The 19,084-nt window shown below is 48.3% G+C and overlaps 1 protein-coding gene across 1 annotated transcript in view; it reads right to left on the bottom strand.

Moving 5' to 3' along the window:
- Nucleotides 1-2,701: 2,701 nt before the first annotated feature.
- The window catches only part of LOC144162229 (uncharacterized), a 17,481-nt gene continuing 1,098 nt past the window's right edge, over nucleotides 2,702-19,084 (bottom strand). Inside the window, exons 2-4 of the mRNA XM_077692692.1 lie at nucleotides 16,693-17,131; nucleotides 11,558-11,825; nucleotides 2,702-2,714 (exon numbers count right to left, since the gene is read on the bottom strand). Coding sequence (XP_077548818.1) covers nucleotides 2,702-2,714; nucleotides 11,558-11,825; nucleotides 16,693-17,131 — 720 coding nt within the window. The remainder of the gene's footprint in view (nucleotides 2,715-11,557; nucleotides 11,826-16,692; nucleotides 17,132-19,084) is intronic.

Consider the following 19,084-nt stretch of genomic DNA (forward strand, 5'->3'; position numbering starts at 1 on the left):
TAGGCCCGGTTCCAAACTTTCGTTTTTCCCCCCTCAAATTCCCCTTAGGTGGATTTGGCTCATTCCGGAAAAAAAAAAAGCGCCTCAAATAGGTATCAAGCCCAGGATTCGTATGGCGTCGCTTTAGAATGTGTGCGAGGGACGATGAGAGGTGGCGCGGGAAAGGGGGGTGTGGCCCAAAAAATTTCGGGGGTCCCGGGCCCCCCGGGCCCCCCCTCTGGGTACGTCCCTGGCTCCAGGAGCCATAGAAGGAAGCGGGCGTTAAGCAAGCAGAGTATGCGCAGTGGGGGTGTGGACGGCGCAACAACGACAACGACAAGGGATGGACATAGCCCCGACCATTAGATGCTTCGCATCTAAAAGCTGAATTGTAGTACGTTTACAACCGCTTGTGTACGCCAAAACGTTCTATGTGGATTTATTGAAAAACAAGCACCTTTAAACACTCGTATTGTGAACACTTTCGGCACATGCGAGTGATAGCAAAGAGAACACCAGTGTAAGAAAAAGAACGATTTATTTCTCGCTGTTTTCCAATGTGGCTTGCAGCAGCAGCGAAAAAAGTTCTAACCAGTCCTTCAGTCCACGTCACCAGAAATTCAACAAGGGATGTGCGATTGAAAGGGTTGGGAGGGGGGTGGGAGGGGGGCGGTTAGTTTGAAGTCCACATGCCAATTACATAGGGTGGTGGTGCCTGTCAACGTCAGTCCACACGGGCTGTCTTGCTTCAACTGGGACCGTTCGCGCCTCGTTGCACATGTCTTACAATCTTCCTGCTACACGCTGTCGCTCCGTTTGTCCCAATGCCCTTTACTCCACAAGCTGGTAAGATCAATGCTCTTATGATTAACGGAGCAGTTCGTTAATTACACAAAGCACTTTGACAACACTGTGTCCTGAACCGGAACATTCATGCTCGAATGATTAACGAAGCAACAATTAATGAATAACTGTCTTGCTAATTAACGAACTGCTCCGTTAATTATCGCAGCAGTTTGACATCACTGTGCCCGGACCCGGATCATATTTTTGGTTTGAAGCGCTTTAATGAAAACCTACAAAAGCTGCCTTTTTACTCAGTGCTACGTTTGTTACCAGATAATTCCAAATAGCGGTTACTGTGTTTTGCCAGATGACTTGAACCAGGACACACCCTAAGCCGAATGATATTGCGATACATGGCGTTGCATTTTCATGCAAGCACAGGACGTGAAAACGTGAAGGTAACGCCCGGGGATCGTTACCTTCGGCCTTAGCTGTTACTCGTCATTCGAGGAATGCCTGCCTGCTATGGTGCTTTGCACCGAAGCGCGCCCCACACGAGGACTTCACAAACCCCTCGCAAAAAAAAAAGTAGTCAATCAAAGCTCAACATGACACAGTGATGCCAAACTGCTTAGCCTGTCTACCGGGCGCTGCATTAGCGTTTGTCGATCCACAGGGCTCTCACTTGCGTCGCAGTGACAGGACGAACCGCTAGGTGACGCTCACAACCACCCCACTTCGATTTTTTACTTCAGAGCTCACCCTAACACAGTGTTGCCAAACTGCTTCTTAGCCAATAGACCGGACGCAGCTTCAGCGTTTGTCGAGGACACACTGCCTTGTAATGACAGGACTAACCCCTAAGCGGCGCCCACAACCACCCCCACTTCGATTTTTTTCCCCGCGCAAACCCCCAATCGCACATCCCCCCCGTTGAATTCCAGCCACCACCGCCTTCCGTTACGCCCTCCACGAATCGCCGATTCGCGAGACGGGCACGATCACTTCTCCGCGTTCGCCAGCGCGTCGGAGCTTGAGCTTCCCTGTCTTGGTGATCCAGAAAGAGGTGCTTCCGGCACCGCGTTGCAGCCGCCTCTTCCTCCAGGTGATGGTGAACACCACCCCCAGGGCGCAGGAGAGGATGCAGGCCAGGACCAGCAGCGTCAGAAGCACGATGCCCATGCTGGAGACCTGGCCCCAGACGGGGCCATCCGGAACTTGCTGCTTAGCGGCGCCGTTTTGAAGAGGCTCCCTGAGAGAGAGAGAGCGAGAGAGAGAGAGCTAGATTAGATTAGATTAGATTAGATTGGATAGATAGATAGATAGATAGATAGATAGATAGATAGATAGATAGATAGATAGATAGATAGATAGATAGATAGATAGATAGATAGATAGATAGATAGACGGACAGACGGACAGACAGACAGACAGACAGACAGACAGATAGATAGATAGATAGATAGATAGATAGATAGATAGATAGATAGATAGATAGATAGATAGATAGATAGATAGATAGATAGATGGATAGATACACGGACAGACGGACAGACAGCCAGACAGACAGACAGACAGACAGACAGACAGACAGACGCAACACCTAAGATAAGAGCAGCGTCAGTTTGTTGACAAAATGTTCCTGGGTTTCTTGTGTGCTCTCTTATTTTTTGTCGACATTACAGCGAACAAGGCATGTAATGCCGTGTTCGCTGTAATTTATTAAATTACAGGATTTATTAAAACATAAAAATGACTAAGGCATTGTTTGAGCGAAGGCGTTCCTTAATTTTTTTTACTGGGGGCGTAATACACCCCTCGAAGCATATTTTTGGCTACGCCACTGCTCCGGCCAGATGGACGCCCCAGAGTTGGTCCTCCGGGTATGAACTGCGCAGTACGGTCTCCAGCTGCTCACTGCTATTAACGCGGCGACCTAGTGTCGCTTCCTGCGGACAATGCCACATGTGTGCTAAGTCATCTCTTGCCTGACACCTGGCGAAAGCTTTCTCACATCGGCACTGCGTCAAAAGTGCGTCAAAACTTCGCTGAAAGTGCGTCCAAGCAATCGTCAGACCTAAGTTTCAAATCAGGAACGAAGAACGAACCCATGCGACGAATTTTCGCGCACTAAGTAGACGCTTATCTACGAACGATCGAAATGTACACCGATACGTGGGGTATGAGATAAAGCTTTACTATTGTACTCTTTCTTGGTGATCGATGCTTGTACTGAACCGTCCCTTAGAACCACCCCTTTTTCGCAATATTCAAGTAACCGTTTGGTACAATGAAATGGGCCCGGTTTCCCGCCCGAATAAACCAGAGATCTTGTCAGAGCTTTTCGGCCCACCACCCGGTCTACGGGGAAATGCATTGGTTTTTTGACAGGACGCCGGCGGTCCCACAAAGAAAGATTTCGCTTTAAAAGGTTTCAATACCTGACGACCTTGCTCGGCCGTCAAAAATGTGTTGACTTCTCCGCGCGATGTTTCTGCTTGGCAGGAAAGCCGAACGCCCACAAGGTTTGCTTAGGATGAAACGTCAAACATCAAGCCGCAAAAAAAAAAAAAAAAGTATGCGTCTAACGGGGTCCCAGGGCACTTTTGGGAGTCTAAAAATGTCCGAAAATTCATGGTTCAGAAGAACCATCCGCTCGGTGGATACTTAACCGTGCCTTCACAGGTGGTAGGTTGCGGGTCCAAATGCGGGGCCGACGGAAAACGATGAAGAACACGAGTATTGAAACACGCACAAGGCGTAGAAGAACAAGAACAAAAAATTACGGGGGTGATTAAAACAACTTGTGTTAAAACAACCTAGACCTTGGACCTCCTGATCATCAGCTCTTAAACTTTGCGTTGAAATTTGTGGCCGCGTCTGTCACCACTTAATTCCTGTTCGCTTTTTAAATTTTTTTATTGCCGTTTTTCAAAACACACGTCAAGTCAAGGATAGATTAAAAACCGTCTGCCATGCTTTGGCTGACGGAAAAACTTACACATCAAAAGTACACAGCTCTTCCAAAACTGGCAGCCATTCGTGGTCAGGGTCTTCTACCTTGTGGATTTCATACAGCATGGTTATACTTTGTGCAAAGTATTTACTCACAGTGCGCGCTTTAGGATCAGCATGGCGTACGGCCATCCTCGACCTCCAAATGGCATGCAGGCCTAGAGCCTTGATAAGATCGTACGGCACACTGCTATCACTTTGTACAGGCAGAAACCGTATACCATCTGGTGAAACGGGCAGGTCTTTCTTTAAAGTCCTTGTTGACTCCTGTTCGCCCTCGTCAGTCCAGAGCACTAGAAGATAGTAAAGGCGTATCTCTTACCTTATTTAAATTTCCCCCTAATCTTTCCCGCTATCCACTCCTTTCATGTCCCCTTCCCCACCCAATGGGCCTAGTAAGGTGTCGGCACCCCACGTCAGACAGTTTCGGGCCCTTTTAATTCACCCCCCCCCCCCCAAAAAAAAAAAAAAAAGAAATTACGCCCATCTTCCCGCGAGGGAACCCTGGTGTGATGCGACGCATCGGAGGGTTCAATTGGTGTTTCCGTTGGGTTGATTCTATAAATCGGGTGAAACGTGTTGTGAACGCGTATGATGCATTTCCATCACATGCGAGTGTTCTCATACGCGAGAAGATGGGCGTAATTTTACTTTTCATGCACATGCATACGCGAAATGAAAGTGTACACGTGTTTTACCGGCACTGGCCACCAAGTGACGCGAAGTCGAACGAGAGCGAGCGCTGACTGAACCGCCGCAGCGCGCTACCCGCTTTATATTCACAGCGCCTGAAGGAGAGGAGATAGCGGAGGAGAGTCGCGCATGCGCGCACTTGCGCGACGGGAGCGGAGTGAAGCGAGCGAAGCACGCTCACGCAGCTGTTGTTTATGATAATGAGACGGAGTGGGAGTGTTGCGCACAGCTGTCGGAGAGAAGAGCGGAGGAGAGTCGCGCATGCGCACGTGGCGTGCGGACGCCGCCGACGCCGACGCAGGAGGGACATGCCTCAGAGCAAGAGATGCGTCGCATCTAAAAAAACTCATAGCATAGCATAACGTTTCGGGGGGGGGGGGGGGGGGGGTGGATGAGCCAGTGGAGAGCGAGGGTCCCTTTTACGATGAAAAAAATGTACAGGGTGCATGCATTTCCCGAAGAACTGTTGCAGCCAGCGCCACCTACATTTTCTTAACCAACGGGTTTAAACTCTGGAGTTATTTAAATTGTTTTGTAAAACTTTGTGCCACAAATGGAGAAGATTAATTAAGGCTATGAATAAAGATAACTAACAAAACTTGTGAAGCCGACTGGTGAGCAGCGGCCGCGCCGCTAGGGACGCTGCTCATCCTAGGAGCTCCTAAGCAGAACTTTTCATCGCAAAATGGACCCCCCCCCCCTCCCCCGACCAGCCTCGAACGACGCACTTCGCTCTTCTAGTACAACATACCATCGGTAATCTCTCAAACGACTAGTATTGCCTGAGCGGCAGCAGCCTCCCCCCTTTCGGCGCTGTTGTTTCCCTTTCCCTGCGCGCGCTCCGATTTTCTGTGCGGGTCTACGGACCTCACTAGGATTTTCTCTTCTAGACTTTTCTTGAACAGAGATAGGCGGCTTTCGCTTTAGTAACAGAGCGCATTGGACGCGAATGCGGATCGACGGCTTGCTAGCCCGAGGCAGAACCTGTACAGCACATGTCCAACCCACCTATGCAACCCTTTGCCTCTAAAGAACGGTGATGCGTATGCAAAAGTGCCCCTAGATGGCGCAATGTGTCACCTGGCTATCTATTGAACGCCTACACGCATATCAGCCACAGCGGAAGTTTTTGCGACCGGAAGCAAAAAAAAAAAAAGGGTACGGGTATCTAAAAAGATCATATTCCTGTGGGAATTCATGACTCACAAGCGAAAAAATCATCGTGCACAAGTATTTTACAGACCCATGAAAAGAGACTTACAACAGAGTTTGCTTATTACAGATACATATCCTATCTGCACTGAAAAAATTCGGCCGCCTTTGCAGTTGAGATGCGAAGACTGAGGAAACAGCGCAGCTGGTGGTCTTCACTAGCTCTCGCTTGGCTTTTCTTAGATCTGCCCCTTTCTGCTTTCTCTATGCAAACGGAGTCAAATTAAAGTTCACAATCTACCCTCCCAAAGTCCAAAATCCGAACTGCCAAAGACCGAAGCCAAAGTCCACTTCAACGCCCGCGCTACGAACCCAAAGGAAATGCTGTGCGCCCCGAATGCGATAATAGCGCAATCACGTCCTCTGTTTGGAGGGAGCATAGCCCGCGTGGACGTATTTTGTAGGGTAAGCTACACTGGCCGAGGTTGAGCTGTTTCGCGTGGACCCTGAAGGGCCGTTCTACGCAAGCGCGAGGAGCATTGGTTGGATTGAATTGGATTGGATTTGTATTGTATTGGATTGGAAATCCAATTCAGTTGGAGCACGGGTGTGTAGAGAATTGGGTCTGCACATTTACCGGTCTGCGCATTCCGGAGGAGTGACGTCATAGCCGCGGCAGACGCACTGGCGACGGCGGGTGCCCAGCTGTGCGCCTCCGTTGCGCAGTAACCAAGTCTGACGGTGCGCCGGAACCTCTTGATAGCCGTTTCGCGTGGCTTCTTGAGAGCCGTGCTGCGCATGCGCGAGGAGCAGTGACTGGCCTGAACCGGACTGAACCAGACTGAACCGGAGTGGACTGGACTGGATTGGATTAGAAATCGTTTTAGCAGCAGTAAGCATGATAATCAGCTAATCCTAGACAACCCGGAAACCTAAGAATAACAAGCTGAACCTTAGCTCACGCTACGTATACCCTGGCATAGCCGAGGTAAGCCACTGCTAATATTTAGATGCGACTGCATATCATTCACTCGCCTTGTCCATGCAGCGTCGTCGGCGTTGTTGTCGACCGCCCCTCCCCCATTCTTCTCGCCGCGCGAGCTGCGCTCTCCGCCGCTCACCCCCTCTCCTCTCCGATGCCCTTCTCTCGCGAGGGGCATTGGATTGGATTCGAATGGATTGGCTCGGCTTTGCTTTGCTTGGATTGGATTGGATTAGGATTGGATTAAAGTAGATTGTGTTGGATTGTGTTGCGTCATAGCCGCGGCAGACATACTGGCGCCGGCGCATGTGCAGTACTCTCTCTCTCCGCGGTCTCCTCTCCTTCGGGCGCGCTGCGCATATAACCGGTGTGCCGCTCTCCGGCGGCTTTTCGGTCGACGGTTGCTCTCCGCTTGCGCTTGAACCCCCCTCAGCGTCGCATCACACCAGGGTTCCCGCGAGGGGAGGTGGGCGTAATTTCTTTTTTTTGTGACGAGTTTTGCCTACACCAGCACTCTGTTAAAATGTGCCGAGAATGAGCTATCCAGCAAGTGGGAAGCAATGGAGGCGCGATTGCACAGACGCTTCCATTCGTGACCTCAAGAAGAACCAGTGTATCTCTGTGTTGCACTTGACAGAGTAGTATGCTGTTATGTCAATGGCCTCTGATGTATAAAGGCAAAGACTGCCTTTTTACTACGTGCATAGCACTCGATTTTAAATAAAGTAAATGAAGAAAATCAAGAATAGCGCAATCAGTTAGACGCCGCTTTCATAACGCGAGAAATCCAGATTCGATTTGGACCACCGGAAGAGTTTTTTCTTGAGGCGCCACTCCCCACACCTGCTCGTTGTCTCCTTGCCACTTTCCCTCACACTTCTTGGCCCAACATTTTTCCTCCCTCCACTTCGTCGAGCGGAGGTTTTTTTTTGTTAACGTTCGGCACGGCCAAAGCTTAAACTTAAACAGTCCCGCTGTTAAAAATAATTAAGAAACAAATTTTAGTTTACATAGCTTGCGCTAGATCCGCAGTCCTTCACTACGGAGCGTTTAACCGCCCAGATGCAGCTTCTGCGCGTAAAACACCGCAACGTTTTTACCTCGCACCCCAGACGAGCAACGCGCGTCTTCACGAAAATGTGTACACCGCGAGAGCAGGATATCTCGTCGTTCCGTTGAGCAGTACATCTTCTAACGCTTTTCAACTGCTAAAAGCTTTTCTTCCTAGGTTCCAAGTCTTCGGATAAACGCACCTTCTATGAGCGTCGTATATGTTGTTACGGGGCAACTTATTGTATTTACAGAAATATTTACAACATTGCCAGCGCAGAATGTTTAGGAGCCCACGTAGGCCTAGCCGAGTCCCAACGCCGTCGTCGTCGTTTCATTCTAGCGCCTCAAAGACCCCCCCCCCTATTCCACCCCTCATGTTTAGTTAGCTCCATCGGTGTTCATAAGTCGATCGTCCCGGCGTACAGCCAGCACGCATCGCGGGGATTCTACTCGGCACAGGACTCAACAGCGGGGGCACAATATGCCACTGCGCAGTCCTGCCTTGCAGTGCAGGCTGCTGTACAAAACATCTTTGGTGGGTTAAGGTCACGAAGGTAGACCACCTTTACAACTACTGTTTGACGTTATCTTACTGCGTGGCAAATAGTAATACTAACGTGTTTTATATTGACCTATCCGTGATACAGAAAAAAAAATCTCACTGGCACGAAACACGTTTCCCGCAGACGTGCTTTGTTCCCTCTCCGCGAAACAACTGTTCTTTTCAATAAAGAACCTATATACCGCCCCATCTATTAAATTTATAGAGAACGCTGTAGACATAGGTCGCATGCAAATAACAGTTTACAAAGTGTTTTTCTGTCGTCTGATTTTGTGATTTCTAATTGCTTGGGGTCATTTTTGTTGCTATTGTTTGTATTAGTGTATAGTTTTGAAATGAATTTGTTCGATAACTGATTTTTTTTCTTCAAGTTATACCGTAGTGTAAAACAACGAACGCATATGTACCTGTGCGACTATTCCTGTGTACAACAATACTTTCTTTTTATGCCGTGTTTTATGCCCTGTGTTTTTGTTTGATCTGTGACGATGCTTTTATAGTACGTATTAGTATTTCTTGGAGGTGTTCCTTGATGTTTTCCTGGTGAATGTGCGACTATCTCTGTGTACAGTACTGCGATGTGGGTTTTTCGGCGTCCTTGAAGACGCTTTCATAGTATGTATTCATTCGTGTGTTTTCCACTGCTGTCAATACAGGTGCCTCCGCCTCGTCACGCTGCTTCCCAAAGTAGCTTGTAGCGGCCGTTCATTACTTTTCGTCGAAATGGAAAATATTTGATTTGATTGGATTTCAAGTGTGCTTATCTCGGGACGAGAAATGCGCTCTCGTAAAAAGTTCAGAATGTTTCGGGCCATGATTGTATATGTACGAAAAGCGTTGCTTCAGGCGTGAACTTTTTTTTTAATGCCGTTTCGTTTCGTTTCGTTTTCGGGGTGCGCTTTCAGCGTTTGTCGTATACGCTGTGAAGGAGCGCGTTTCCTGATGACTCACCGACGCTAGTACACTCTCAGCAGAATTTCCTATGCTAACAGGAATATTAGGACAAGAGAAGGATAAATTAATAATCTTTTTTCTAACCTTCCGCAACGCCTAACCGCTCTCCTACATATAGGGTTTCACTACGCAATGGTTTGTCCGTTGATAAAAAGTTTGGAAAGGAAGAACAGACGGTTCAGCGACTCTTATCACGCTCTTCTCGCGTCTGTTTATGCGCAGTCTCTCTTGAGAACATATAAATGCTATTGAAATTTTCGATCTCGTAACAGATCTGGCTCGTCTTTTACAGCGGTAGTGTTATTGGCAGACGCGGGTTTTCCCCGAAAGCCTGTAAAGCGTGCTTCACTGTAAATAGACTCTTCATGAGGGAAAGACAGAATTGGGGGGAAGGGTGCGAAGCAGTTGTACCAAACAAGCCAAGAACACAAACACAAAAAGATTATTTACCTTTTCTATCTTTACATTACTTCGATGCCCTGTGGCAAAATAGCGCAATAAAAAAAAACTCAAAAAGCGTGTTCGATTGTGTTGTCTGTTTATGTGTGGTTTATTGGTGCAAAATGAGCGCCGAGGCAATGTGTGCTTTTACGCAGTCTCATGTTTGTGACTGGAATACGAATGCCAATATTGTGATGTGTGGGACGTGATGTGAGGGCCCTGAGGCAAACTTGAATTGCATTGAGAGGCCACAATAACGGTGGTTACGCGCAGAAGTACAAGGAGACTCATAACATGCCCCTAGCTCTTTCGGCGGTGGTGAGGCGTCAGTTTCATAGGACGGAAACAGTCACTATCATTTGCTTAGGCTGGCCCTGATGTCACCCATATGTTATGGATAATGTGCTAAAAATCCGCTGTCACCGAGGTAGGCTAGAAGTTGCTTAATGATGATGGGTTCGTCAGATAACAAATTAGCAGTGGCTTAGCTCGGCTATGCCAGGATATACCTGTCGTGAGCTAAGGTTCAGCTGGTTATTCTTAGCTTTACTGGTTGTCTAGGATTAGCTTGATTATTATGCTTACTGCTGCTTCAATGACACACACACGGTATACGCGTTATGTGACACATGTAGATTTATCAAGCGGCTCCGGCGCAGCGTCACCAACCGCCCCAGAGCTAGCTGGTTCCACAGACGCACGCCGGTGTTGCTGCGACGCACGAGCCATCGGTTCCACACCGGGCCACCCCTCGCGTGATCAGCAAGTGGACCGGGCCGCCAAGTGCGGAACGGAGGTCGGCGAAGACGCTGGGCTCGTGGGGTGTGTGAGAGACGCCGGGAAGAGAGCAACGTTCTGTGGGCCGTGTGACGTCACTGCTCTGCGCGCACGCGCAGCACGGCTCTCCAGGAGCCACGCGAAACTGCTCAACCTCGGCCAGTGTAGTTCACGCTACAAAAACATTGCCGTGGTATAACGTAATTAAACGTGGTTTTTTGAACGAAAGCCCCACTTTATCGCCGAGAGCACGCAGTGAACGCGAACACGATTGCTCCGCCAGACAAGACCGACGCTGATTTGCTCAGTAGGCGCAAATGCAGAGTAAGCATGTATGCATCCAGCGTCTCCTCGTCTAATGGCCCACGCCCTTAGATTAGAGAGTTTTAGCAGTCCGTCTGTTCCGTCACGTACGTAGCTGTAGCTAGCGTGTTGAACGGGACCCGTCTGGGCACTTGGGAATTCGTCACAGTAGGGGGATTAGTTCCCCCCGCCTGCCTTCGCCATGTCCGCGCCTCCTCGCCCTTCCTCCTTGCCCTTCCGCGCGCGCAGGCGCAGACCGGTCCCGGTGAACCCGGTAACAACGTAACGAACGGAACGGACGGACTGCTAAGACATTTTCTTCCTGACCCTTTATCCGCACTCCTTTCACTGGAACGAACTAAATTTACACCGTGGTACAAGTTAAGAATGGCAATGGTTCATCTATTGTATCACTTTGCCGAAGCAACGAGCCCGTGCGCATGCGAGTTTAGAAAGAAGACGGCGCGTAATGAGATACACCGTCTGAGTTTTCTCACCAAGTTTGGTTGACGTCCACGTAGTGTTTTGTAAGCAGATTAAAACAGAAAATTCGCGCAAACGAATCGTGTCATGCCCAAACTACTGGCTGCAACCGGGTATACACGCTTTCACTGCGCAACCGCACGAGGTGCTGGCTTGACCTTGGCTGAGCTTGAAGGTCAGACGGACGCTACGAACTGTTTTCTGGCTTTGTAACTAGTGTAATGGAGCCCTAGCTCCAAAAACAACAATGGATGTCAATTTGTTGTGTAGGTGTAAAGTTCGGGGATTTGTAGTTTCCTTCGTGAACAGAATGCTCTGATGGCGCATGCGCAGAACTACGCATTGTGGACGCGCTAAAGCTGAACACGAACACGCACCTCGATGGTATGGCTGCTTGGCGCTCCGCCCCCGAGGACGTGTTGGCGTGAGGTATGTCGACGGCTCTGAAGGCACTGCGGTTCAGGTGGAGGCCGAAAATGCGGGGAAACAGCGGAGACCTGGCGGCGCTGCTTCCTGCCAACGCTGTGGCGTTGTTCTTGCCCGATGCCGTGGCGTTGCCATTCGCGTTCGGGACGACGAACACCTCGACGTCCACGCTGATAACCTCGACGCCGTTTGCATCCGAGCTGTTGTCTTTCTCGTTTGCTGGGAACGGCGTTAGCATAAGTCAGCATCGTCGAGATTAATGCAGCCATCAAAGCGAGACTGCGACTGTCATGTTGTCAACACTGCGCCAGTTTTGAAATAGGCACAAAACGGAAAATTTCGGGCGAAAGCGTTGGCCCATGCATCTCTGAGGTTATGTGCGTTCCTGCGCCTTGATAATTTCTGGATTCGCAAGAAATGAGAATCCAGACGTGTGAGCTGTACGCACTGCAAATCAGGTTAAAAGAAACCAAATTCCCTCTGAGATGCTGAGCATGTATGTCCGGTTGTTATATCCATTTGCCTGAGTGTCACCCGAACGCTTTTAGTTCGAATAACGTTGTTTCAATTACGCTCAGTCATCTACTTGTAATGGTTCAAATAGTTACAATGATGATAAGTCGAACAATAGCGGCGTTAGAAAATCTAGGGAGATGACACCAGAGAATCTAGGGAGATGACATAAGCATCGACATAAGAGACAGAGACGTCGTAAGCCCCGCAGTAGTGTATACAGTAGTGAACTGACAAAGTGCAGGAGCGCGCGAGGCGCGAGAAAAGGGAAGGGTTGACTCGACAGATAACACCAGAACTGCATGGACTGACGGCCGCTGCGGCACGACTCCTACAATTTTGTCTGCTGAGCTATCAGGCTGCGTACTTCGATGCGTTAGTCCCCATTCAGTTAATATTGAAGTACTCTTTGTCGCTGTAAAGTCCATCCAGAAAGGTCCATGCAGATCCGCGCCCGCTGGATGCAAAGGCCCAGGTGCGTAATTATTAGGCGATTGGGCGGTCTTACGTACTCAAGCTATAGCGTGCATGACTGTCCGCCGTAGCCTAAAACGCTGCACAGCGACAGTTAATAGTGGGGTGGCGGAGAGTCTATGTTAATAATAACAGAACCCTGTCTTTTCCACTGCGCATTACTAACATAGAAGAATAAAAGAATTTGCAGCCACAGTTGACGTTTATTGTGCGATGTATGCGTCGAGGGTGTTTATTGCTATCTTTTGAAATATGTTTCCTGTTACCGCGGACTGCTTACCGTGTTATTATTCACTGTTATTAGTACAGTAGCTTGTGTTATTGGCCACTTTGTTCTTAGCATTGCTCCATGCTATGCTGTTTTACTGATATACTGTTGTAACCTCATGTATACATCCCCCTTATGTAGTGCCTCTGGTCTCTTAAGCTATTTAAATAAATAAATAAATAAATAAATAAATAAATAAATAAATAAATAAATAAATAAATAAATAAATAAATAAATAAATAAATAAATAAATAAATAAATAAATAAATAAATAAATAAATAAAAGTGGGGATCACTAGTCTAATGTTTCCTTTAATTCGATTCACAAGAAAATGTGAGCCATAAAAGTTTAGAAGTCGGTTAATGAGGCAAGCACAGTCGGACAACGGTTTCACCGCAGCAATATATGCGTTCAATTTCGCTGCAACCGTGGGGCGCACTGTAAACGCGATACGGCAAAGCCAACGTTTTAAAGAAAGAAAGCGAAACCAGTGCAAATAATTGTTGGTCACGTGATTATTTAGAGCTTCGCACAGGACGCAGTATTAAGGCCACCGCAAATATGCCCGGAAAAATCCGCGACGTCACTTCCGGTAGTGGTGTCATTAAAAGTAACGTAACCGGAAATGACATCAGTGCAGTGCTGTTAAGCAGCAGTGCTTGTGTAGTAATGGTTCTTGCGACCGAAGGAAATTTGGAAAGGGGAAAAGAAGGCCGCAGCTGTGCATAAAGGTCCAATAGAGTTGTGCTGGTCTATGCATTTTGCCGCATTAACAATGCACTTAACGCCGTTTGTCGATTATTTTCCACCGTATTTTGGAATATGCCGAAGAGCTCGTCGATTCAAGGAGACGCGGCGGCCGAAACCGTACTCCTCATTCCCTTCGTTCGTTAGTTCACCTTGTCGTTGCCAGATCACGAACGGTATATTCTTACTGTCTCTGACTCTAAACTGTTTAAGTTTCCCGGAAATGTCTACTTACGTTACAGGTTCTCTACTTCCGTTGCATAGAATGTGCACTTCCATTATGAACGCGCCTGTCTTCGCTGTTTCCGCTGCGGCTACCATAGGAAGCAGCGGTGGCGGCGGCACGAAGTCCGGGTTGACCCGGAAATGTCTACTTCCGTTATACGTTCTCTGTTTCCGTTTTATAGTACGGAGGGCAACACCCTGGTCTATAACACAGGTTTCGGACTTATAGCATTATCTTGCCTCTGCCAAAAAACAGTTGAAGAAAAATATTGTGTCATTCTGAAGTCTTGACCATATATTTTGACCTCAACATTTTTTGTGACAAGTTTGGGTCCGTACTTTTGAGAGGTAACCAGTTCAAGTTGAACTCAGTGTTTTAGACAAGGGTGTTGCGCACTGTACACCCGGCGTCAAAATAAGCCGGGGCACGCGAGCGCGTGGCAAAATGAATCGCCGCGACATCTGACGTTGCACATCTGGTGTCGAGACATCGATGTGCGCGTGATCGTCCAACCACGCTCACTAGCCTGTCTTTTACTTCGCTTCAAACGGCAGCGCTGATCACATTCAGAGCTTGGCGCCAGGGGTCACTTTCTTTGCTCAGCATGTCTTGCTCGTATACGCTTCAGCGGCCGAGGGTGAGAGTGAAGATGCGTTGCTCGCCCTGCCCTGCTATGACAGATAACTAATCTTGCCCGTCTCGCGGTGAAAAAATTGTGTCCCACATATGCTCTCCCACTTCGGTATTTCTAACAGCGACGCTGTTTTTGGGCTGGGATTCACTACATCGTGTCCTTGTATCGCTTGTATCGTGTCCTTGTATCCTTGTATAGCAAAGCGTTTGTGTTTACAGGTAAAGCCGACTTTATGAAGATCAGCGGAAGCTTGGTCTTTGTAAGCTGGCCTTGCGACACTGCCTGTTGGGCAGCGAAGCATGGAAATCTACGGAGGGAGTATGATTAAAGAAAACGGCTTTAACTCATGTGTTATTAAATGTATCCAAAAACAAGATCTACGAGACTATGCTGATAGGACGATGATACCGCTATGCCGAGTTTCGTTTACTTGTCGTAATTAGGTAGTGAAGTTGTAAACGCTGGAGAATTAGTTTGTTGTCATTGTAACGCAATCTACGGAGAGAAATTGCCATGTATTGTAGAAAACGGACGTAACTGCGACTCCGCGCTGTTCCAGTAGATATCAATCACAATCGGTGGAACGACTTTTTGTATTTTCTTAGTAAAACATGCAATTGGTTTTTAACTAAGAATGAGCACACAAACAGAATACGACCTGAAGCGAGAAATAATCTATTTTATGAAGGTGTGATGAGACTTCACCTTGCACACGTTCTGAAACAATTAAAAAGGGGGAAGCGGGAAAAGGGTTCGGCGTGGTCCTGGGTTTGACAAAAAAATTACAAAAAATTCAGTGCCCTTCCACTCTGTGAAGAAGTATGACCATCAAAGCTGCGGGGCCGAGCCTCAACGTGAGCTTTGGCTGGGTCCAAAGGGTGCACGAAGCAAAACGCGTTTGTTGTAACTTGGGATTCAGCATAGTTCTATGGTTAATTGACTGAATGAGCTTTTGATTAACTAGACCTTTCTTCCGGTGGACAAACAAACATGGGGCTGTCCATTTTCCTCCCGTAGAATCCTATATGTACTGACAGCGGACGAGAATTACACAATATTGACAATTTCACTGTGAACCATGCAATTTTGAAAAATATAAAACCCGGCTTTGTGTTAGATTCGTCTTAGCGGCTAATTGTCATATAATTTGTTTTGGTATAGTTTCAATGAAACAAGCGTTAGAGCCACTTTATGCGACGGTATTCCCTCCGAAGGTTGACTTAACTGTTCACCAGTCGATGTGGGAAAGCCATCTTACAAAGATCAAGCTTACAATGATCCCCTGAATGTCTGCTTCACCTCCTAACACAAATGAATTGCTGGGAAAACATTTTAAGGAACAGCCCTTTGGCGCCCTTCTCTGGGCTCAGCCGCGTCGGCGTCGTCGTGACCGACGAGCGATGGGAAGGCTGACGAGTGAAGGAAAGCAAAGGAGGAGAAAGTCGCGAAATTGGGAGGGGAGTAGGTTCGCCGTAGTGGTGCGAGCCAGCGCTCTCCGAGAGAGTGCGGTGGGGGAAGGGAAAGGGCAGTGTGGTGCGCCCGCACGAGGCGCTCGATCCTTGGAGAAAACGTGAGAGGGGCGTTCACGCGACAATGATGTGCGTTCGCTTAATGCTATGTTCAGACTAAATACGTAACAGCCGTATCGTGCGCTATGCACGTAAAAACGGCGTTTTACACAGTTCGGTTGGCTGAGACGGCAAACGACGTCATTACTTAAACATATTACTACAATTGCGACAACACTCTGAACTCGGCCTAAGACGCAATTCCTGTCTACATCTTGTCTACATTATTGTCTACATTGCTCTATTACCAGAGACGATCTGCTGGATCCTAGCCATAGACAGCTTTCTTGTAAAAAACAATGCAGTATTTAATACTAAGATAGCAGTCCCGTTTCCATGTATCCTTTGTCAGAGCAGCGCAGAGTGAGCAACGCATCTTCGCCCTCGCCCTCGGCCGCTGAAGCGTGTGCGAGCAAGAGGGGTTGCCCAAAGAAAGTGGCCCCTAGCTGGCGCCAAGCTTTGAATGTGACAAGCGTTGGCGTTTGAAGCGAATGAAAAGACAGGCTAGCGAGCGTGGTTGGACGCGCACGGGCACACCGGTGTCTCGACACCAGATGTGCAACGTCAGATGTCGCGGCGATTCATTTGGCCACGCGCTCGCGTGTCCCGGCTTATTTTGACGCCGGGTGTACGTGCACTTCCCGTATGCACTCACCTTTCTTCGCTGTTTCCGCTGCGGCTACGATGGGAAGCAGCGGTGGCGGCGGCACGAAGTCCGGGGTCATCATCGGAGGCGCGGCCATGAAGCTGTTCAGGAAGTGTTGCATCAGGTCGAAGGGCCCGGGCGCCGGGTGGGCCGAGTGGAAGGAGGCCGGAGGAGGCTCGGGAAGACCGGAGCTCTGGACGATCACAACGGAAGATGCAGGAGCAGGATTGTGATGGGAGGCCTCGTGGGAGTTACTGCCACTTCCGGATGCCGCTTTGCTCTTGGTGTTGCCGCTGTTTCCGGCGTCGTTTCCTGGCTGAGCTTTGGCGTTGTTGTCGCTCTGCTCGCTGGCAGTGTCGCCCTGCGCGCTTGACTCCATGTTCAGCTGCGCAAACAGAAGACATCGAACCGGTGTAAGACAGTGTAGTCCGACTCGAACGAAGTTCATCTGAACGAACGCCTCGTTTCAGGGAACTTGTACAAAAGCTCCCGCTGGAACGAGCTTATGTTGAACGAGCACAGCTTGTTCTTCGAATACTGTGTCGCTAACGGGGCTGAACTAGCGGCTACAAAACATTGAAATTTTACGGAGTGGGGCACTGAATCTCTTCTTTTGTGGGCGCCATTTTGACAGCAGTGTACAGGGGACTAGTTGCGTGAAAGAAATCATCGCGTTACAATGGGTTGTAAAGAACACCTTTTGTCTGCTCGGCCATATTGCAATCAAGGGCACATCTCGAATTTTTCCAATTAAGAAATAAGCGCAGTGACTGTGCTCTCTATTACTTGCGAATAGAAAAACCTAGAATATACTGAATAGCCAAGCTGCTAATCTTCCGGGTAAGAGAGTGTACGTCGCACAAGATTTAATCTTAAAAAAGGTCCGCTACTAACAGTATTCACGGAGCTTCAAGTAGGATCTCGCGCGTGCAAACGATCAAATTAAACACTGCCCCCCTTCCCCTATGCACATAGTGGCGTACTTTTCTTGAGTGGAACACCAGTAGTGTAACCCTTTTCCATACAACCAGTTATCTTTCTCCTTCGCCACGGCGCTTCGGCTTGACCCCGAGTTCTAGCGATCCACAGCGGCTATCTAAAGCGATCTACGGCGGCCGCGTTAGCTTTCACGAGTTAACATAGTGGTGCGAGACCAATGAAATGCCAGGTTTCACCGTTCCAGAGAGCCACCTCCCAAAGCGCAGGTGTCTGGCCCCTTTTTCGTTCCGTGCCGTCTGTTGCGCTGATGTACCAACCAGTTTAAGTTTCACCTCTTCTAAAGTAACTTGCCCTAATTGGATTGAAAAGAAGCCTAAGCTGTAGCTTAGGCTTCTTTTCAATCCAAGGACCATGCCGCCCGTTCAACGATTCCTCTCCCGGTGTTCGTTGGGATGATGAACTGAACTAAATCGCCTTGTTTAAGCTTAGAAGAAAACGGTGGTATACGCAAGGTACGGAAAACACGCGTATACCACCGTTTTCTTCTGAGCTTAAACAAGGTAATTTATTTCAGTTCATCAGCCCAACGAACACCTGGAGGGGAATCGTTGTACGGACGGCATGGTCCATTTTTGTACCTAACTACGGGTACTCTTGTCGCTCCTACTTTTAACAGCACTGCATAAGTGACACCTGCAGGAGTTTCAGCGCTGGAAATGGGCGATTTGTTGTATTTCAATAGTTTGTCGGCCACTGGTGTAACAAGGAAGCCAAAAAAAGTGTGGAAATGAAACAAAAACTGGCCTCTGAGCGAGCGATTACAATAAGAGAAACAAAGACACTGACACAGGTGATTAAGGAAAAAATGTAGCCGAAATTTCAAATGTCCCTATGTTTCGCGCTAAAAACAGCAGGCCGTCCTTGCGTCTACACTTGAACAAAAAATTGCCTACCTGACGTATGAACACCTATGACGGCAGCTGAACTGAAAGCTACGGAACATGTCCTGCAATTGTCGACACTGTAGACGAGTTGGGTTGTGGTCTGTAGCGCTGCATTGGGTGCAAGACGTGAGGTATTCGTAAGATATTTTAGGGTCATACTAAATTCGATTAGGCTAACAGTTTCACAGGGGCCTACCACAAAAAAAAGGAGATAGGTTCACGTCCGTTCAGTTAAGCCCAGGTGATAAAACTAACGTAAGCAAAACTGCCGTGCGAATTTTCCACGGCTAGTCGTCGTACAGGCTGCTAACAAAGACAGAACGGCAGTGTCTATTCTGGCGGCAGCCGGGAGAAACACCTAGCTAAAATTAGGCTGCGTATAATCTCACAGCAACCGTGAGAATTACCTCCACAAAATTCTCACGGCAGTTGCGTAAAAGTCGGCTGGCCTAAAATTCTCTGAATAATATTACGTCCCAACGTAACCTAACCTAACATAACATAACCTCACCGAACCT

This window comes from Haemaphysalis longicornis, unplaced genomic scaffold (assembly GCF_048455015.1).
Source record: "Haemaphysalis longicornis isolate Haplotype H1 unplaced genomic scaffold, Haemaphysalis longicornis Haplotype H1 scaffold_12, whole genome shotgun sequence".
Taxonomy (NCBI): Eukaryota; Metazoa; Arthropoda; class Arachnida; order Ixodida; family Ixodidae; genus Haemaphysalis; species Haemaphysalis longicornis.